This window comes from Barbus barbus (genome assembly GCF_936440315.1).
Source record: "Barbus barbus genome assembly, chromosome: 20".
In the NCBI taxonomy this organism is placed as follows: Eukaryota; Metazoa; Chordata; class Actinopteri; order Cypriniformes; family Cyprinidae; genus Barbus; species Barbus barbus.
Window position 1 is genome coordinate 6319101 of NC_136748.1, and position 22496 is coordinate 6341596.

The following is a 22496-nucleotide window of genomic DNA, read 5'->3' on the forward strand; positions in this document are numbered from 1 at the left end:
TTTGGTTTAATGGAATAATCTCTCTTTAAACAGTGGATTCCCAGCCTTGCTCTAGTACATCATGTCCACGCAAATTATCTTCATTATTGTCATCTTAAATGCTTTAGCAATCAAGGCCTTGATAGAGAGATATGATACAGTTTTTATGGTCAGACTGCATTGAAAAATAACAGCTGTTAGTTAAAGGGGTTCTATGCTTTTTTGCATTTTCAACCTCCTACAGTGAAAAATGGCCCTGTTTGTGCATGCAAACGGTCTGCAAAGATACAAAGCACAAACTCCACTCCAAAGGGAGTTCATTTCTGTATCAGTAAACACCCTTTCTGAACTACCTCAAATGCTTTGATTGCAGTCCTGAGTTTTCTTCTTAGAACATACACATCACAATATCCCTCATTGAAATAATTCCTGCCCAAGGCATAAGCAAAAAAAAAAAGAGGGAGTGGGGTAGGGATGGGCGATATGGCCTAAAAAATTTATCACGATAATTTCAGGTAATTATTGCGATAACGATACAAATGACGATAATATATATATATATATTTATACATATAAACACACACATATATATATATATATATATATATATATATATATATATATATATATATATATATATATATATATATATAAATTAAGTTTTAAAGATTAAGATTATTTCATATAGTATTATTAATGCAATTAACTTGAAACTTTTGTTTTTACCTTTGTAATGGCATTTTTCTAACTATTAAAAGTATGGCATCTTTTATGTCAAATTCAAATTGGACGTTTTTCCACTCTTTGTAACCACCATTTTTCTGTACACTTTGCATATTACGGTAGTTTGCTCCTCATCTGATTTTCTGTAACCAAACCAGTTGCAAATTGTGGAGGTAGCTCCTCGAGTAACAACAAGCTCCTCCTCATGGTGCGTTCACACCAGACGCGACTGAAGCGTTAAGCGCGAATGATTTACATGTTAAGTCAATGCAAAGACGCGAATAGACATCCTGCCGCGCAATTCGCGCGAATGACGCAGCGCGAATTGAGCGTTTAGAGCGAAATTCTATATTATGCTCTCTGTGGCAGTCATACATGTGCGCCTGGCAGAAGCCCCGCCCATGACGCGAATTCGCATCTCTTGTGCAGTGAATTTCACGCGCGAATGAAGCGAGTAAACCCAAAATGTTCACGCGTCCAACCACGCGCGAATAGCGCGATTTATTCGCGCAAGTCGCGTCCGGTGTGAACGCACTGTCAGCCTCACGTCCGCCTTCCGCCATGCTTGTTTTCACTCCGCACGTGAACAGTGAATCGGGCGCGTACAAAACTACGTCATCAACTAGACTTATCGTTATTATCGTGAGGAGACAAATTTTTATCGTGAGGAGAATTTTCAACGGTATATCGCAAACGATAAGATATCGCCCATCCCTAGAGTGGGGCCTGGTTGAGTTCACACATCTAATACTGTATATCGCTACACATGCAGCTGTTTACATTCACAGACATAACCGACTGTGTTTATGTGAATTTTGTGTGTTTATGACAGTTGACACAAAAGAGCTGGCTCCTTGTGCATGCACTTTGTGTGTGCACGCTCAGAAAACCATATTTAAGAAGTTTAAACTGACAAGATGTTTTAAACACAAAGAATAAACTTTTCATGATAATGAAGAACTGGAAGGTCACGTGAGTGTGAACATTTTAGAGATGAAAATTTATCAAATGTTTTATTTGTTGCGTGAGCTGCCAAGCACAGCCCTCTTCTGGAAAAGGGGACTGGGGGCAGTATTTTACAGTGGCCGAGATGTGCAAAACAATCTGCAAAATAAGTCTTGAGAAAAGGGTAATACTTTCTATGAAGCCCATATTTATAATACATTATAAGGGTATTCTTAAGGCATTATAATGAAGGCATAATGCATTATAAAAACCTTATAATATGTTATATAATCTTATAAATCATCATAACAACAATTATAATACATTATAATGCTTACGCATTTGTGGTTATAACGTTTAAGATTATGATTATTTATAATGAACACCATATTAAATCTACTTTTACATTTATAATGGACTATATCTTTTGACATTATTTACTTAAGATCTGCACAAGATCTTACTACATCTTGTAAGCAAGCCCGGATTAACCATATGGGCAACTGGGCAATTGCCCAGGGGCCCACGACATCTAAAGGGCCCAGGACAGCAAGGGCACGAGCAAAATACTGTATCTGTAATCTCCCGCTTTATATTTAACAAACTGTCCACCCGGGCTTTTGCGCTGCACAGAGATATGCTGCGCTGCCTATGACTTTAAACTTGAGATGAGAGCGGTTGAGAGTCAGTCTCATGCGGACTGACCAATGAAGAGAGGGCCTCAAGTGAAAGACCCTCTCCTCATTGGTCAGTCCGCATGAGGTGGGTCAAAGGTTACGCCGAGCGCGTTACGTAATGTCAGGCGTTGCTACAACAGAAAAAAAAAAATCAGACACAATGGAGAAGCTAAGTGGGAGCGTGAAGCGAAAATTAAAAAAGGAGAAGGACATCAGAAACGCTGAAAATTTAAAGTGTATACCTAAAATAGGTAATTTCTTCACTCCTGTTAATGTTGCCGACAGTTCTGTTAAGTCCGCTTCCGTCAACGACGAGGATAACTTAGCTAGCCAGGACTTTTCTACACCGCCTGCGGTAGCTTACGTTTACAGCCCGGATAATAACTAATAACTTGATTGCCTTGTCTTCTGTGATAGCTCTATAAATTCCATACATTTCTATTGGGAATAAGTGTTGTTAAATAAACGATGGTTTGAAAGTGGTTGCTTATCTATTCCTTTTTCGGAGTGTCTATTTACACTAAGTGCAAATAGCCCATCTTGTTGGCAAAGGCTATTTACACTAACTCCGCCCACTAACGTGTTAGTCAACATTAAAAAAAGAAGCGAATTTAACGTCAGTTTCAGTGGCGTAGATGGTAAGGCGCATGCTTTTTGACGCGAGCGACCCGAGTTCGATCCCACCTTTTGCCAAACATTTTTTTCTCCCTTTTCAAATCTCATATCGCATCAGAAAGGCATTTATTTTCAATAAAAATTAAGGAAATAATCAAAAAGTTGAAAATAAAGTATTGGGTAGGGGTAGGGTAGGTGTAGGGAGGGCTTTATTGTCCCAATAAGGTGGCATCCATTTAATAAATTTGAATTAAAATGATAATTGACACTCAGTACGTTATTATTGCGTACTGTTTTATAATGTACTACAATACTGAGGTGCAGATAATTGCCACTATTTGCAATAAGTAGTATAAATAGCGTCTATCGCTATTTACACTTAGTGCAAATAGCCGCTGCCTTCATTTTTTGTGAAAATGAAGGATACTTCCCTCCCTCTCAATGTAGTAGGTCAATTTTACCAGATTATACAGATGCTGATGTGTTTTGTTTTCATAGCATCATATGTGAGTGAATGTCTTTGATAGGGGACATAGTAGTGCATTTGTAGTTCTATGAGCATTCAAATATTTGTAAATCAAAATATGATGACCGTTAGGATTTGAAGTATTGAGTATATTTACTGTATATTACAGTAATATATTCTATATATGACCATATCATGGTGATCCTGGGGTCGTGATGATGGGGCCCTTGAATATTGTTGCCCAGGGTACAACAAAGTGTTAATCTGGCCCTGCTTGTAAGTGGTTAGGTGTAGTGTTATTTGAGTGTTCCCTATGAGGCTAATATTAATTTTGATGTGAGCTTGTAAATTATAAAAAAAAAAAAAAAATGCAATGTTTATATGTTAGGTTAAACAATATTGCAATCAATTATTTTACAATAAAATAGTTCAAAGCAAATGCGTCATATTACACATTCATCTGATCTGATATCTAATTTTATGGCTGTTTGAGAAAACAAAATGACTATTATTATTACTATACTTATAAGTGGTCTTTGATTGCTTTTAGTAAAGTAGCATAAGAAAGATGGCAAGATATGAGACTTATAATACATTATAACTATGAGAAATATAATCCATTGTAACTTAAATGGATGCAATGTGTTCACGGTGTTATAAATCATCATACTCTTAAAAGCTATAACCACAAATAAGTAAATATTATAATACATTAAAACTGTTCTTATGAATGTTCATAAGATGATGTAACATATTATAAGATTTTTTTATAATGCATTATGCCTTCATTATAATGCCTTAAAAATACCCTTATAATGTATTATAAATATGGGCTTCAAAGAAAGTGTTCAAAGAAATCTTATAGCACGAGAAGGCGAAATATGATTTATTAAAGAATTATTAAAGATAGCTACTGTTTGCAGTCTATACTTTACACACGCATTTATTTCTCATTTGTCTGACCTTATCCTTAATTGCAATCACCGACATTAGTCAGTAACTGATTTGAGGTTGGACTAGGCTACAATAATTATCATCTGTCAAATTCACAATGAAAATGTATCCAGGAGTAAAATATGTCTATAGGCATAAAGCATTGCTTTTTTAATTTTTTTATTTCACATGATCTTGACAACTTCCTGTTTTATTGTGTTCTAGACACAAGAAAACAGTTCGTACTAATGAGAAAAACAAGAATGAAAAAAGGCAAGGCAAGGCAAGTTTATTTATATAGCACATTTCATGCACAGTGGTAATTCAAAGTGCTTTACATAAAATAAAGTGAAACAGTCATTAAAATGATATAAAAACTGATTTAAAATGAATTTAAAACAGTTAAGGATAGAAAATGATTATACATAAAATACAGTGCAATCAGTTCGGACGTAGCACAGTGCTCATTCAACAAATGCACAGTTAAACAGATGAGTTTTGAGTCTGGATTTAAACGTGGCTAATGTTTTGGTACATCTGATCTCTTCTGGAAGCTGGTTCCAACTGCGGGCGACATAATAGCTAAAAGCAGACTCCCCTTGTTTTGTGGTTTTTCTAACTGACTCGATCCTAATGATCTGAGTGGTCTGTTAGGTTTATATTCAGTGAGCATATCTGCAATGTATTTGCGTCCTAGGCCATTGAGTGATTTATAAATGAGTAAAAGAACTTTAAAATCAATCCTAAATGTAACTGGAAGCCAGTGTAAGGACCTGAAGACTGGTGTGATATGCTCAGATTGTCTGGTTCTAGTCAGAATCCTGGCAGCAGAGTTCTGGATGAGCTGCAGCTGTCTAATGGTCTTCTTGGGAAACCATTACAATAGTCCACCCTGCTGGTGATAAAGGCATGAACAAGTTTCTCCAAATCTTGACTGGAAACAAAACATCTAATTCTTGCAATGTTTTTGAGATGATAGTATGCTGATTTATTTACTGCTTTGACATGACTACTAAAACTAAGGTCTTTCTCCAGAATCACCCCAAGATTTTTGACTTGATTTTTAGTTGTTTGACCCCTAGAGTCAAGTATGCATTCACCTTGAGAACTTCTTTTTTTGTTTCCAAATGCAATGACTTCAGCTTTCTCCTTGTTTAACTGAAGAAAGTTTTGGCACATTCAACTGTTAATTTCATCAATGCATTGGCAGAGGGAGTCAATGGGACTATAGTCATTTGGAGATAAGGATAGGTAAATCTGGGTATCATCAGCATAGCTGTGATAGGCAATTTGGTTCTTCCTCATTATCTGACTTAGTGGGAGCATATACAAGCTAAACAAGAGCGGTGCTAGAATTGAGCCTTGTGGGACTCCGCATGTCATGGCCGTCCACTTAGACTTATGCTCTCCTATACTCGCATAATAACCTCTCCCTTCTAAGTATGACCTGAACCATTTGACTACCATCCCAGAAAGCCTGACCCAGTTTTCCAGTCTTTCTAGAAGTATGTTATGATCGACAGTGTCAAATGCAGCACTAAGATCTAGTAGTACCAGCACTGATATTTTGCCAGAATCAGAATTAAAGCGAATATCATTTATTATCTTAATGAGCACTGTCTCTGTGCTGTGATGCACTCGGAAACCAGATTGAAATAAAAGGAAAATAGCAATGCATAGCCTCAGGGCTTCTGTACTTTTATGATTGGAGAGTTAAAAAACGCCTATCACGGTTTGAAAATGCCCAATAATTGAGAAACACCCCCTTTACCTATACTTGGATTTGTCATTGTGTTTTCTGACTTGTTATAATGTTTTCGGAATTGTTGTTCTGATTTCTGAATTATAAAAATTTTTAGATTTGCCTTTGTGTTTGTAATTTGTCATTTTGTTTTCAGAATTGTGATTTGTTTTGCAGTTCTCAGCCACCTTAGTATTTGCATTTAAAGACACATGAAACCAGAGTGTTTTTGCTTCCACCCAAAAAGGGGCAAATTTTATTTTAGGAATAAAATTTTAACTAAGATGGTGCCGCTGATGGCAGCTATTGTGCGTTGCTCTTAAGTGTTTGTACTGTTTTTGTTTGTTTTTCCTGTTTTTCAAATATGATCAATTTTACCAGGGATGACCTGCTGAACATTCGGCAGAGAACACACCACAAAATCCTTTATCGGATTTTGATTTTTCGGACGTTTTGATGGACATTGTAGCTGGCGGAGCCGTAGCTCTGGTTAAACGCTACAGGAGGCGCAGGCGGGGGAAGTGAGCCAGCGCGCTCGTGAAGCTTCGTCAGCGCGGATTTCGAATGTCGTTGCCTAGCATCCATCTGGCGAATCTCCACTCTCTACCCAACAAAACGGTTTTTCTAACTCTGCTGCTCTGTGTTTCATGGAAACCTGGCTAAATGGATATAAATCCAATATATTGGATCACTGTTACACAACAATAAAGGATGCATATCACTTGGTTCCACGAGCAGCTTTAGGACTCTCTGATCACTGTTTGGTTCATCTTATTCCGACCTACAGGCAGAAACTTAAATCTGCAAAGCCTGTATTAAGAACTGTTAAAAGATGGACTAATGAAACAGAGCAGGATCTACAAGCCTGTTTCTCTCTCACTGATTGGTCTGTTTTTGAAGCCGCTGCCATCGATCTGGACGAGCTCACAGAGACTGTAACATCTTATATCAGTTTCTGTGAGGATATGTGCATTCCTAACAGGACTCATCTAATCTACAACAATGACAAACCATGGTTCACTGCAAAACTCAGACAGCTCCGTCAGGCCAAAAAACATGCTTACAGAAAGGGCAATAAAGTCTTGTACAAACAGGCCAAATACACACTGGAAAAGGAGATCAGAGTGGCAAAGAGGAATTATTCTGACAAGCTAAGTAAAAAATTATCTTCCAGTGATCCTGCTTCAGTGTGAAAAGGTATGAAGGTTATCACCATTTACAAGACACCATCCCCCAGCACTCTGCAGAATCAACAACTGACAGACGACTTGAACGAGTTTTATTGTCGTTTTGAAAAATCACCCCACACCTGCCCTGAACACCTCTCCACACAACCATTAACACCTCCAGCAACCCTCCTCTCCCCCACACCTACAATTCAAATCAGTGAAGAAGATGTGTGCCAGGTCTTCAGAAAGAACAAAAGAAGGAAAGCACCAGGCCCAGATGGTGTGTCACCAGCCTGTCTGAAATCCTGTGCTGACCAGCTGGCCCCCATCTTCACACAGATCTTCAACAGATCACTGGAGCTGTGTGAAGTCCCCTCATGCTTCAAACGCTCCACCATCATCCCCGTCCTAAAGAAACCCAAAATTACTGGACTTAATGACTACAGACCTGTGGCTCTAACGTCTGTAGCCATGAAATAATTTGAAAGACTGGTTTTGGCTTATCTGAAGGACATCACTGGTCCCTTACTGGACCCCTTGCAGTTTGCCTACAGAGCAAACAGGTCTGTGGATGATGCAGTCAACATGGGACTGCATTTCATCCAGAATCATCTGGACAGACCAGGGACTGTGAGGATCCTGTTTGTGGACTTCAGCTCCGCTTTTAACACCATCATCACGGAAACCCTTCAGAATAAACTTACCCAGCTCTCCGTCCCCACCTCTGTCTGTCAGTGGATCAACGGCTTCCTGACAGACAGACAGCAGTTAGTAAAGCTTGGTAAATTCACATCCAGCACTCGTACCATCAGCACTGGAGCTCCTCGGGGCTGCGTACTCTCCCCACTGCTCTTCTCCCTCTACACCAATGACTGCATCTCTAAAGACCCCTCTGTCAAGCTACTGAAGTTTGCAGACGACACCACACTGATCGGCCTCATCCAGGACGGTGACGAGTCTGCTTACAGACAGGAGCTGGCTGTCTGGTGCAGTCTTAACAACCTGGAGCTCAAAACTATGGAGATGATTATGGACTTACTTACTTTACTTACTTTACTTTTGTCATTTAGCAGACGCTTTTGTCCAAAGCGACTTACAAATAAGAAAAAGTAACTAAAACTAAAAAGTTACAACTCTATAAATACTATCTACCCACATATTTAAGAAAATAAAGAAATTAAATAAAATTAACACATGCATATAACAACAACATTTCAATAATAAACATATCAATGAAAAAATTTAATAAAAAGCTACTACTATCCCTTGCCGGTGTCCCTGCCCGGTGGAGTCGCACGGTAGAGTCGATGGTCTTTACACTCTTTACTTTTTTACTTTTGTCATTTAGCAGACGCTTTTGTCCAAAGCGACTTACAAATAAGAAAAAGTAACTAAAACTAAAAAGTTACAACTCTATAAATACTATCTACACTGGACTTCAGGAGAAACCCCCCATGCTCTCCCCCCACTCACCATTATGAACAGCACTGTGACTGCAGTGGAGTCATTCAGATTCCTGGGCACCACCATCTCTCAGGACCTGAAGTGGGATATTCACATAGACTCCATTGTCAGAAAGGCCCAGCAGAGGTTGTACTTTCTTCGCCAGCTGAGGAAGTATAACCTGCCACAGGAGCTGCTGAAACAGTTCTACTCCACCATCATTGAATCCATCCTCTGCACTTCAATAACTGTCTGGTTCAGCTCAGCTACCAAATCTGACCTCAGAAGACTACGGAGGGTAGTCCTTACTGCTGAGCGAATCATTGGTACAATCCTCCCCACTCTCCAAGAGCTGTACTTATCCAGAGTGAGCAAAAGGTTGGCAAAATCACTCTGGACTCCTCACATCCAGCACACTCCCTCTTTGAACTGTCGAGGCTACAGAGCTCTGAACACCAGAACGACCAGACACAGGAACAGTTTCTTCCCTCAGGCAATCCATCTCATGAACACTCAACAATAAACGTGGAACACACAACTATAATACATTGCCTATTTGGATATTTGTATTATTCTTTATTATCTGTGTCCTGTCCTGTTGCTGTCTTTCTGTTGCACTGTGGAGCTTCTGTCACTACAACAAATTCCTTGTATGTGTAAACATACTTGGCCAATAAAGCTCATTCTGATTCTGATTTTGAAATTTTATATAAACCAGGCAAATGATACATGTACAAATCTCTCTATACAATCTTTCAACATATAAATAGGAATAAAACTGAATGTTTTGGTGTGTGCAAGTGCTACTGAAGTAGATATTTAAGGCTCAGTGCTTGTAGATAGGAATAAAACTGGAAGGTTTGGTCTATGTAAGTATTTCTGATGTATATATTTAGGGCTAAAAAAAACACCTAATTTTGAGAAAACACCCTTTAAATATATGTATTGTAATTTAACTCTACAGATGCAAGTGTAATAAAATGTACTTAAGTTTTTATTTTGGGTGTTTATTTCCCACTAGCCTGAAAAAATCTCAAAATTGACCATTAGACTGGACATGGTTTATTGCTTTTCTGAAGCATGCCTGACCTGCCATGATCAGTTTTATTTGTTTAAAACCAGAGTAAAAGTTTGACAAAGATCACCTGTATTTCAGATGCAGACACTATTTGTTTTTGATGAAGAGGAAATGGAGATGAGAAACAAGGTGGTAGAGGATCTAAAGACAGCCCTCCGGACTCAACCAATGAGGTAAGAGTAACTTAATTCTTTATACTGATCCATAATTCTGATGTCCAGTTCAAGGAGTCAAGAGTGAATACCTTGATTTGAAAGAACTGCTCTCAGCAAATTAATTGGCAACTAATTCCGGCTTGGATTATGTGGGAAGTGCACTTTTCTACAGATTAGGACGTCTCTGCCATGTGAGGATTGGCGTGGAGGCGAACTTTACTGCATCCGTCTTTGTCTGTTACTGTCTGATGTTGGTTGATCACTACTTCTGAACACATTTGAGTGCTGTATATCATTCATTTAGCTGAAACAGTGACTGACTGCTTCCTGTCTTCAGTCCTGGGACTTTTTGTACATAAAAACAGTCAGAATGAGACACCAGTATCTTTTTTCCCTTCAAAGATCAATGTATCTTTGAGATAAATTAAGCCCAAGCTGTCTTTAGACCATTAGTCTTGAGTCTCTTTCATTACTGCTGGCAAACAGAACCAGAGCTGTTTCTCTGAGTCACAAAGGAAATGACTAAGCTGTCAGTCACACACGAACACACACACACAGTCGTCTAGACATCAAGGCAACTTAAACAGGACCGACTGTTAAAATAACTGCTTCCACATCTTGGTTCTTGATCTTGGTTCTTTAGAGAGATAAAATGCAGTGTCATCTGAGTGACCCCAGCAGTGCAATTTCAACAACTACTGTGAGTGAAGTAAGGGTCCGACAATGTTTTCAGCCAAAAACTGGAAACTTTTTATGCGTTTTGCCTGTTTGTTTACAAGACAACTGTACAGGAATCTTTGAAAACGGTGACGTCATGGGCTTGCGTAGTACATGTTAGGTATGTAGATAATACAGCGTTTATATCAGTTTTCGTGGATATGTGTAAACACGAATCGTTAACGTTGTCGTGTATGCGTGAAACTTTTTAAAAACGCAAGGGAAAAACTTTTTCCGTTTTTGACTTCATCTTTGTTGTGTAAATGTAGCCTAAGATGGACACAACTCAAGCAGCCTGTAATTTAAAAGCAATGAAAAAATTATTGGCTACAAATAGAAGTAACCTATGAATTTTTATGACAAGTTCTTCGACAGCAGCTAGCTGAGTCTCGGATGTAATCCGCTAATGTAAATTTGGCTTTGAGGCTTGAAGGTATTTTTTGCACCTCATCAATGCCAATGCAGGAATTAAATGAGCAGAAGGAAATTAAAATACTGAATATCCAATTTAATAGTGAAATATATTAATACAAGTCAGCCCGAGTGCTTTTTAAATCTAGAACTAGACTTTTTTCCATACAATTTTTAAGTGTTTAATTCAATTATACTGTTTTTGCAGTTGTAACTTTATTACCATCAGCTAATTTATGTCTTTATGAGTCATTTTACACTCTTATAAATCTAACAAGGGCCATAATTAGATGATGTAACATCCACATCTGTCATGCAGTAACTGGCTTTGTCCAATATGGAAAATGGTGCAAACACTGCCCACATGAAAACTCAAGCAAACCTTATTTGTGATGTTATTACAGCCTTTTGAAGAACAGATCATTTGCAAAAATATGATATAACCTACAGTAGTAAAAAGAGGTAAAAGCTCTCTTTGCGGATCAGGTTCACAGGTAAAAAAAAAAAAAAGGTTAGCACTGTACAGCTGTTTACTGTTGTCAAATAATTTTCTGGAACAATGTCACTCCATATTTGCTTCACAATCTCTTGAATGTTTTCATTAATATCAAAACAAGCGCAGAGGGATGTTTAACTACTATAGCTAGTGTAAGATAATAAGATCCTCTGTTTTATTAACATTTGTTATCCCTCATTTAATACTTCTCAAGATGTGATGTAAAGGCTATTTTTTAAAACATAAAAATAAAATAAAAAATCCTGCCCCAACTTCCTGTTTAAAAAGGAAATTTGTCAACAGAGGGGGAAAAAGACATGTCAAAGTCTGTGCTAATGTGTGGTAATACTATTCAAAATCTTGTGTGTCTCATTTTATCATTGATTAATGATCTAGGAGTGTTTATACACTTGCTATCTTTGCTCAGTAGACACTTAGCCTGCTGAGACAAAAGTATCATCCATTACTCAGTGCAAACAATCTGCCACTTACAGTTAATAACACTGAAAGCAGGAAGATAAATGCGGCACCATGATGATTTGGCTCCGATAGCTCAGTACTGTAGGAGATTTTTATGTGTGCCATGAACACACAAGTTACTTAATCTATTATTTGATGCATGATGGGTGTATTTGTGAGAGTTTGAGAAGACAGCAGTGTCATCCTGGCCACTTCAGTCCCTGTGCCATCCTTCTAATTTTTCTTCTTACTCCCCAAGTTTTTGTGTACTTTGCTAGTGAAGGAATTACATACTTGTGAGTTTAGCATGTTGAGCTGAGTATGTAGGAAGTAAATTAGTTAGTAATGTAAAATGTCTTCACTTAACCTCATACTGTTCATGCATGTAAACATTACTAAGTGGTGCATACAATAACTGGTTCGACTTCTTGACATATAATTACATTTTGTATTTGTATTACACTGCCATCACACAGCAAGAAAGTTCTCCAATTGTCCCTTTTTTTGGATATTGTCTTAAGTTTCATGTGCTCCACCTTGTTTTTTTTTGTTTTTTTTAGTCCACATTCTGGAAGGAGTGTGCAGATGGCAAGCTTTTCTTAATTTGATATTTTTAATATAAACTGTGGTCAGCCAACACAAAATGTCACTCCAAAGCAACATCCTTCCGAAGACCCTGAACACAATGAGGGGCTCAGATCGGGAAGAGTAGGCTACTTGTGTCAAGTCAGTAAGAGATATGGAGGCAACATGTCTATTGATCTTTTGAATTACTGAGATAGTACTTTCTGCAGCTTTAAGGGGGTGATTAAAATTTTTTATTTGTTATGACATGGAAAATGTTATGTAACTAAACACACTGTGGTTCAGTTTAGGTCACCGGAAAGTATGTACAGCTTAAGGATTGTTTTTAGCTATGTTTGGACAAAAATGCCTTATTATGCTGAGGATGAAATGTCAGTGGGATTTCAATAAAGAAACAGCTACTATATCCCCCTCTTCTGCAGTTTGTGTAAATAATCTGACATCCTCTCTCTCATAACCAAATATTAAGTTTCAAAATACTGATGATATGACCTCAAAGAGGTCCAAGTACGTGGAACTCAACTTCTTTTTTTCACATTTGTCAAATGCTATGGAAATTGCACCTTGAATGCTTTAAGCATTTGGGCGGGTTTGTGCTTTTCTCTCTGTGCTGTGAGAGTAGCTAGGTCCAGTGAGCATCAATGACTGAAAGAAAATAGAGTAAAGTGCACGAGAGATAGCTTTAGGCAGCTCAGAAGTCATCCTGTGAGGCATGGTTTGTGTTGGCAATGGTTTAAAGGGACAATGTACTACACCACCTGTGCCCCCTACATGCTCAGCTTCCAGGGTAATTTACACACTCCTGGCTGCTGTTTCCAGGCTGGTGAACTGTAACTGATACGCAATACTGCACATGTGCATGCTTTTGTTCACATTTAGTCTGGCTGAGTGTGACTGTGAACAGGTCAGTAAGGCACTTTATCAAGGCTCAGCTGGCTTCATTTTATTGCTTATTTTACTGCTCATGTTATGACTATCCCAAATGCTCACTAAAGACTTTACAATCAATTTCTAAGACCAGTTAAATCACCCTAAATAGCTTTAACCTTTTAAACCACCAGATCTAGTGTTTCATATGACATCTTTCCAGAGGTGGAAAGTAATGAATTACATTTACTCGCGTTACTGTAATTGAGTAGCTTTTTTGTGTACTTCTACTTTTTAAAGTAATTTTTAAAATCTGTAATTTTACTTTTACTTCAGTATATTTTGTTTGAAGTATTGTACTTCGCAACATTTTAAAACACATTAATTACTGAGTAAAAAAAAAATCACTTCCTGGAAACTACAGCAGTAAATAATGGGCAGGAGAACAAACTGGTGCTAAAATCACAAGAAAGATGCAGACGGACATGACAGACGTTAGTGGTGCAGACCTGTTGTATTCGGCTGAAGTTGAACTCGAAGGAAATGAAGTGAACCCCCTGGCCATGTTTATGCTCTATTATGCAATGTAAGCTGTGTTTGCCTAGGGAGACCAAACTAGCAGCTTATAAAATCTCGACATTAACCCTTCGCAAGCATGTAGAGGTAAGGTAAATACTTGCATCGTTGCATTGGTGGTTAAAATGAAGCAATTGGCAGTTTAGCAAAAGGTTTTGCACATATTAGCCAAAAAGACAGTGGTGCAGGGTGTGCGATATATATGGTCTTTGATAATATTGTAATTGTTGTTTTAACGATGTGCGATTTGACATTATCAGTATTTAGCCAAAAACCAAACAAAACACTCCTACAGAGTGCCGTGAAGTCTAGTAGATTAGACTAGTGCACGCGCATTTATAGTGCGTTTTTTCACTGAGTGATTGTTAAAATGCATTTAAAATAATCACAAAATTGAAGATATAGGGGCAGATTATATATATCATTTCATATAGTAAATCAATATCACACGAAGAGTGACATTTTTCTTCCAAAATTAGCATGATTACATATAGATTTTTTTTTACAACAGTTCAATAAACAAGAAGTTAATTAAGAGAGACCATATTGCCTGTTTTTGCTCTATTTCGACAAAAAAATGATCCCAAACACAGCCACAGCACTTTTTTGCAACATGACGGTGATTCGTTCCTGAATGAATCAACTGTTTAAATTATTCAGTTTAATTGCAATGACTCACTTATTAACAGTGACTTGGTGACACCTACTGGCGATTTTAATTTCACATTTAAAGTATCTTTTATTTTTTTATAATTTCAAATGAGTATTCAACATTTTATATCTTCTATATCAAAACATAATGTCTGCATTTGTAACTGCAGGTTAAATGCATCCATGTCCTGCATTAAACAGTGTAAATACATCTAAATGCTACTTCAGGTGAAGCTTCTGTGTTTCCTCTGCATTGCAAAGATGAATTTTGTTGATACTGATTTAATTTGCCTGGTAACAGCCCAAATGTCCTATTATTCTAAATAACTGATTCCTTTAATTAAAATCAACTAGTTTGAGATTTATAGGCCTATCCAATGGGTGTCAAACTCAGTTCCTGGAGGGCTGCAGCCCTGCCGAGTTTAGTTCTAACCCTGCTCCAACACTCATACCATGTAGTTTTCAAATAAGCCTAAATTATTAGATTAGTTGGATCAGATGTGTTTAATTAGGGTTATATCTATACTGTGTAGTAGGGTTGTGCGATTTGGGAAAATATCTAAATGCGATTTCTTTTTTTTTTTTTTTTGACAGATATTGCGATTGCGATTTGATTTGCGATTTTAAATTTGCAAAGTCAAGCTTCAGCTCAATATTGTCAATAATGTGCAGCACAGTATGAGTATCGTTGAAAAAAATAAATAAAATAAAATGATAGAAACCATCACATAAATTCTTATAATTTCCATAAAAAACATTACAAAAATTTTTTTTTTTTTGGGCATTATTCCAATAGGAATTACTGTTGTTCTATTGGTTGCCATCTGCTAGATTACATCCCACCAATAAGAATGCATCAAATACCAGTAGACACCATTATAGTTTACATTAAAACCAATACAATTCTCATTATAACCCTTAAATCCAGTACATTTTCTATTGTGTTTTTTCTATTTGTTCGTTGTCTGTCATTTCGAAGCTGTAGTTACATACGTTTTTCTTTAGTTTTAATTTGCCGAACTATCGATCTGACCCTTTTTAAATGGTGGGCATTTACGCAGTTGGCTAGAGCAGTGCTGATCGGGGAGAACGGAGGTGCGCTACTGTGTAGGGCTGTAAATTTTAAATGAGCTACTTTTTACTTTTACTTGAGTAGATTTTTAGACTGTTACGTTTACTTGTACTTAAGTAAAATTTGATTAATATAATGGTACTTTTACTTGTAAAATATTTTCGTACTCTTTCCACCTCTACATCTTTCTAATCTTTTTTTTTTGACTGAAGTTCAGCAGTCAAGGGGGCTTGGGCCCTGGTGACACATCTGAACCATGTGTCAAAGCGGCTAACGCATATGAGATGCACCTTCTGATTTGTAGCGTCACATTCAGTTGTTCCCTCTGAAACTTTCTACAACTTTTTTTATAGCCTTGGAAGCTATTGTGTGTCACTCCAGTGGTTTTAGAGAAAGTAGTGTTTGCGCAGTCATTTAATACCAGGATGCTGTCAACATTCTAGGTACTATTTGCATAGTACTGACTACTGAGTCAGCATTGCTTAAGGTTACAGATGACATTCTGTTATCCATTGATTCTGAGTCATCTGTCATCTTGATAGTGTTAGATTTAAATACTACATTTGACACTATTGATCACATTATTCCTTAAAAATGGCTAAAATTAGTGCAGGGACAGTCCCTTGGTCATAGACAGATTTAAAGGTCCCCATGGAGAAAAATGTTTTCGGGGTTACATAGTTGCATTACAATGCTTTTCAATGGTTTGCTTCCGATTTAAAGGGTTGGACTGTCACTGTTAACAGGTCATTTATCTCACCATCTGCTCCTGTCTCTTGTGGTGTTCCGCAGGTATCCATTCTGGGGCCTCTTTAGTTTTCCCTCTACATGCTTCCCTTTGGTTCTGTTTTTTTAAGAACAGAGAAGAAAAAAACATTACTTATCATTGTTATGCTGATGATCTCCAACTTTATCTTCCAATTAAACCAGGAAACAGTTTTTAATTACCACCCAAATACCACATTAGTGAAGATGGCGGCGCGCATGAGTGCAGCAGCTCTAAGCCCTCTTAACTGCAGGATTACTTTGCAAACACTTTCTGGGACTTGTTCTATCAAGAGGACTTGGAGAAGTTTACAGAGACTGTGCTTTTCTATATTAAGTGCTGCATGGACAATGTTACAGTTGACAAACACATCCTTCCAAACCAAAAACCCTGGATGACAAGCAAGGTACTTTGTCTCCTCAAGAAACGTAACACCGCCTTTAGGTCAGGGGATAAGGCACAGTACAGCACTGGAAACATGTGTCAAGCAATTCAGCACATTACCAATACAAACGCAGCACAAACAGCAATGTGAATGGGGATGCCTCACTGTCCGAGCAGCTGAACTGCTTCTTTGCCCGGTTTGAGGCAAATATGCCTGTCTTCCTCCCCACCTGACTCTGGTTCCTACGTACTCACGCTGCAGGAACATGGCATGATGCGTTTGCTGAGGACAATAAACCCTAGGAAGGCTACAGGGCCCGATGGAGTGCCAGGCAAAGTGCTCCAGATCTGTGCCGATCAGCTCGCTGGGGTCTTCACTAGGATCTTTAACATCTCCCTGTTACTGGACACCGTTCCACCCTGCTTAAAATCTGCCACCATCATCCCAGTCTTTAAAAAGCAAGACTCTACGGATTTGAACAACTACAGGGCAGTTGCCCTTGAAGTGTTTTGAAAAACTGGTCCTGTATCATATTAAGGCAAGCCTCCCTCCATCATTTGATCCATATCAGTTTGCCTACAGGGCTAAACGATCCACCGGAGATGCCAATGCCTTGGCTATCCAATTAGCTCTGCACCATCTGGAACACCGGCAAAGCTATATAAGGATACTTTTCATTGACTTTAGCTCTGCTTTTAATACCGTCGTACCAGACATTATCATGGACAAACTGTTGTACCTGGGCTTTCACCAAACCATCTGTACATGGATCAAGGACTTTTTGATGAACCGTTCCCAACATGTTAAACTTGGCTTCCACAATTCGACATCCATTACACTGAACATTGGAGCCCCCCAGGGCTGTGTACTGAGCCCGGTCTTGTACACTCCATATACACGTGACTGTTCACCTGTCCATCCTTCTAACTCCATTATTAAGTTTGCGGATGATACAACCGTAGTTGGACTCATCTCAGATGGAGATGAATCTGCATACCAAGAGGAGATCCAAAGACTGGCGGCCTGGTGCTCAACAAACAGCTTGGTTCTGAACACCTCTAAAACAAAAGAACTGATAGTGGACTTCAGGAAGAAGCGAGACTCAGTCCCTGCCCTACTCTACATCAATGGAGAACGCGTGGAGAGAGTGGAGACCTTTAAATACCTATGTGTCCTCATATTTAGCGATTTATCCTGGGCAGCCAATACCACCGCTATAGTTAAAAGAGCACGACAGAGACTCCACATTCTGAGGGTGCTTAGGAGAAATAATATGGACAGGGGACTGCTCATCCGCTTTTATCATGCAACAGTCGAGTCTGTTCTGACCTACTGTGTAACAGTGTGGTATGCAGGCTGCTCCGTGGCTGACAAAAAGAGACTGCAGGGAGTGGTGAGAACGGCAGAGAAAATCATTGGCTGCCAGTTGCCACCATTGGAGGATGTTGCCTCTACACGCTATCTTAGCAGGGCACAAAACATCACAAGAGACTGCTCCCATCCCGGTCATTGCCTGTTTGAATTGCTGCCATCTGGCAGACGCTACAGATCAGCCAAAATTCACACAAGCAGATTCAGAGACAGTTTCTTTCCGAGAGCTATAAACATCCTGAACAGTTATCTACACTAAAATGTCATTGCACACTGATCAGTAAATATGCTGCTCTACAATTTTTGCACATTGAGACAACCTTTGTCTTGTCTCTATCATTATATTATACTTATGTTTTTGTGTTTTGCGTTTTTACACCATATAGATGCTTTAAGAATTTTGTTGTTTGACCTGCTTGCAATGACAATAAAAGCTATTCTATTAATTAGATCATCTCTCTTCATACCTTGATGAAGTGGATGGCAAATAATTTCCTACAACTGAATGAAATAAAAACTGAAGTGCTTCTGCTGGGTCCTGATGCCACTAATGACTCCATTAGAGACAGTTTGGCTCCTTAAGTAACAACGTACACAGTCATGCAAAAAATCTTCCTCTGATCCTCTGCTCCAAATTGACAAGCATGTAAATGCTTTAATAAAGAGTGGCTTCTTCCAACTTAGATCTGTAGCAAAAGTAAAACACTTTCTAGTAAGGACCTTGAAATCACTTATTTCTTTCACTATCATATATATTCTATAATTATATTAATTGTTACTAATACATATCAGTTCTAATATTACTTATAGTAAAGCACTTTGGATCAACTACGGTTGTTTAAAATTGTGCTCTTAAGTGGAGTTTGGCTGGACTCCCTGAATTGTCGCTGAGACCCTGAGCAGTAAGTCCTGCTTCACTTACATCTGCACCTCCACAGCACAGGACAATGCTAATGAATACACAGGGTCACGGAGACTGTGTTCAGGGGTTCATAATGGGATAATCAGATGTGGGACTGGAACTAGCTGACCTCTGTAAGGAATCGGGAAACTGCACCTCAATAAACAAATGTGGATTTTATGTGGCAAAGACAGTGTTGAGACAGAATATTCAAGAAAAAGCCCCAGAACAGATCACACATCTTATGACTTAACAGCCACTTTTTTATGTAAGCAGCCTTGCTTGCCACCATGGATGTATTATTCAAACCCTGTTCCAGAATGTGAGTTTCTTGGCTGAAAAGAGTGTCAGTTCAGAAGGGAGTATTTTCCACATTGGAATAATATGAATAAAAGTTCATGTGAAATTTTAAACTAGAATCATGAAATGAAAGAACAAAGAAACAAGGTAATGGCATCATCAAGAAAGGTTTTATTAATATTTAAAATTTGATACCACAATGAAAGCATGTATGTGTGTTTGAATGAGATCTGGGAGAATCACTGTTTCATGAACTATTATAATAATAAATAATGATAAATGTGAAATTAATGATTCCCTTCATTTTACTATAAAATGAATTATACTCTATACTCCATACTCTATTTACTATAAAGCCTTATGCTGTAAAAAAAGTGTAGTACAAAATAAGGCCTAACCATGAAACGGTCTGTGAACTCTTAGCATAAATTTGATGTGGAAATTGGATAAGGGGCTAATCCAGACAGTAGTGGTGAGACGAGGAGAAGCCAAACAACTTTGGGCCAGCTATGATCTCATGTGTACATTGCTCCCAAAGATTCCAAAGATTTCAGGTTGCCCAGAGATTACTAAACCATGCCAGGTGAGCCACGTCTGCTTTGGAACTAAGGTTTGATCATGTTCGCAGGAGATGAGGAGCCACACTATATGGGATAATAACATACTGATTTATTCTAGGTGAAGGGAGATGCATGTTTTTCATTGCCAGCGGGTGCCAAGAAAATCATGTGGTGGCTTCAGCTTGGCAAGCATTGATTTGAAAACAATGAATCTATTATGATTTCAGACAATAAGTCACTGCTGTCCCTCAACCACCACCATCTCCTTCTGTTGACAGTACAGTCTCTGTATTTGTTTAACATGGAATAAAAGTCACATAAAGAGCAGGACTGGAAGAATAGGTGTCAACGTTGTCACTTGATTGGCCACTCTTGAGAGGGGGTTAATGATATGCTTGACCTTAATTAATCTGAAAAATGAGTCACTGGTTTAGCTCAATATGATGAATGTGAGGATACATGCCCATTCTGCATTAACAGGTTTTTATGGTTGACTTGTTCAGTATACCGTTTTTTTGTCTTATTTATTTGTGCAGCTGAGTATATAAAGACGCCATCTGGGACTTTTGCCAAGATTTCTTCAGATCAGAATATTTTCACAAGAGAAGTTTTAAAGATTGTCCCTTCTGGGTTTTACCAAGTACTTTCTAAGATCATTTGTATTCAACTGACACAATTTTATTTATATAATTAATTTCAATATATTTAATTCTCCTTGTGTAAAAGACCATGAGATCTCAAAGGATCTCAAACTAAGCAAATGAAGAGAAAGCAAGGACACAGATGCTGAAAAGCTTCTTTCTCAGTGAGAGAAAGTTGGTTTATGCAATTTTAAGAGTAAAGCTTAAGTACATGATATATGTTTCTTTCTCATGAAATGTAATGTTATTTGCAATGCAGAAGGCTTTCCTAGTTAAGGCCCTGTTCTAAAGTTGAGTTTTGTTGAATGAGTGTGCTGTTCATGTTTTTTGGGAACAGTGTGGCAATTATAGCTATGTTTCCTGACATTCTAGGCATTGGAAAAAACAACCTCTCAAAATATTTTATGACTCTCCCTTCAGGTTTGTGACGCGCTTCATCGAGTTGGATGGCTTGACGTGTCTTCTGAACTTCCTGAAGAGCATGGACTATGAAACCTCAGAGAGCCGCATACATACATCCATCATCGGCTGCATCAAAGCCTTGATGAACAACTCCCAGGGCCGTGCCCATGTACTGGCCCACCCCCAGAGCATCAACACTATCTCCCAAAGCCTCCGCCAGGACAACATCAAGACCAAAGTTTCTGTTTTGGAGATCCTGGGTGCTGTTTGCTTGGTGCCTGACGGGCATAAGAAAGTATTACAGGCAATGGTACACTACCAGAAGTATGCTGCAGAGAGAACTCGCTTCCAGGTAAAATTGCTTTTAATGAGAGTTTTGTAACAGTTGGAAAGGAATTGAGCACGAAATTCCAATAGAAAAGTGTCATTTTCTTTGAGGGTGGTACAATAATATGGGTAATTCTAGCTCTATAATCTGACAGGATGTGTAAAATAATTAATATGCTCATACCTGTGATAGTACATCAGTCAAATTTGCCATAGAGTGTTATCGCTTAGTGGTAAACTTAGCCTGCTGTTAGGCTAATGAACAGTATTACTGTGTAGAAGGGTTGGATCACTCAATTTATTTAACATTGGCATTTTATGTCATATTCTTGTGTTTAACATTTTATAAAAAATTATGCATTATAGATAGTTTCTCAGATTTTTACACCTTACAACACTTATTACAGTAACTGTGCTTAAATCAAGGTAAAATCACTCCTTTTGTAGCTTATTGTTTATCAATGCATTTTCTAGGATTTTAAACTGAAAAAAGGTGATGTCAGAAATAGGATCAAATTGTGGGCTGGATTTTGGGGAGTCATTGTGGATTCTGACATTTCAACACTTCTGTTTTTTGTCTGCATTTCTTAAAACACCTCACAGGAGACATGGTCATTTTAACCACAGAGCTGTGGAGGTCTCATCTTATGCAACATATGTAGGGTGATTTGTCTTTACTGTGTGTTTATTCAAGTGTAGTTGACATGCCTGCCAACAACAAATACCAGTGTTTGAAATATTATCCTTTTAAGCATGGTTGATTCCTAGTGACCCAATAGATCTCTGAGCACTCTTGACACATTAACCACCATAAGCAGACATTAGCAACCCATTCCAGAGAAAGAACAAAGAACATTTCCACCTGTTTCCACTGACTTTAAAATAGGGACTGTGATTAGAAATTTGCCATTTATTGTCCTTGTCAACCTATTAGGTAAATAGAAAATCATAGATGGACCATCCATGAACACCTTTTTCATGACTTTTCACATTATACATCAGCTTATGAGTTGTCTTGCTATCTACAGAAGCAGAATTCTAAACACCATGGAATCTCATAAATTAAAAAAAACTTTACATGGGCA

At 38.1% G+C, this 22496-nt stretch overlaps 1 protein-coding gene across 2 annotated transcripts in view; it reads left to right on the forward strand.

Moving 5' to 3' along the window:
* Positions 1 to 22496, forward strand: part of LOC306886062 (disheveled-associated activator of morphogenesis 2-like) — a 155264-nt gene that overhangs the window by 106733 nt on the left and 26035 nt on the right. For both annotated transcript variants that reach the window (XM_079442926.1, XM_079442927.1), the window contains exons 5-6: positions 9848 to 9942; positions 21103 to 21436. In XM_079442926.1, the coding sequence (XP_079299052.1) occupies positions 9848 to 9942; positions 21103 to 21436 (429 nt within the window). The remainder of the gene's footprint in view (positions 1 to 9847; positions 9943 to 21102; positions 21437 to 22496) is intronic.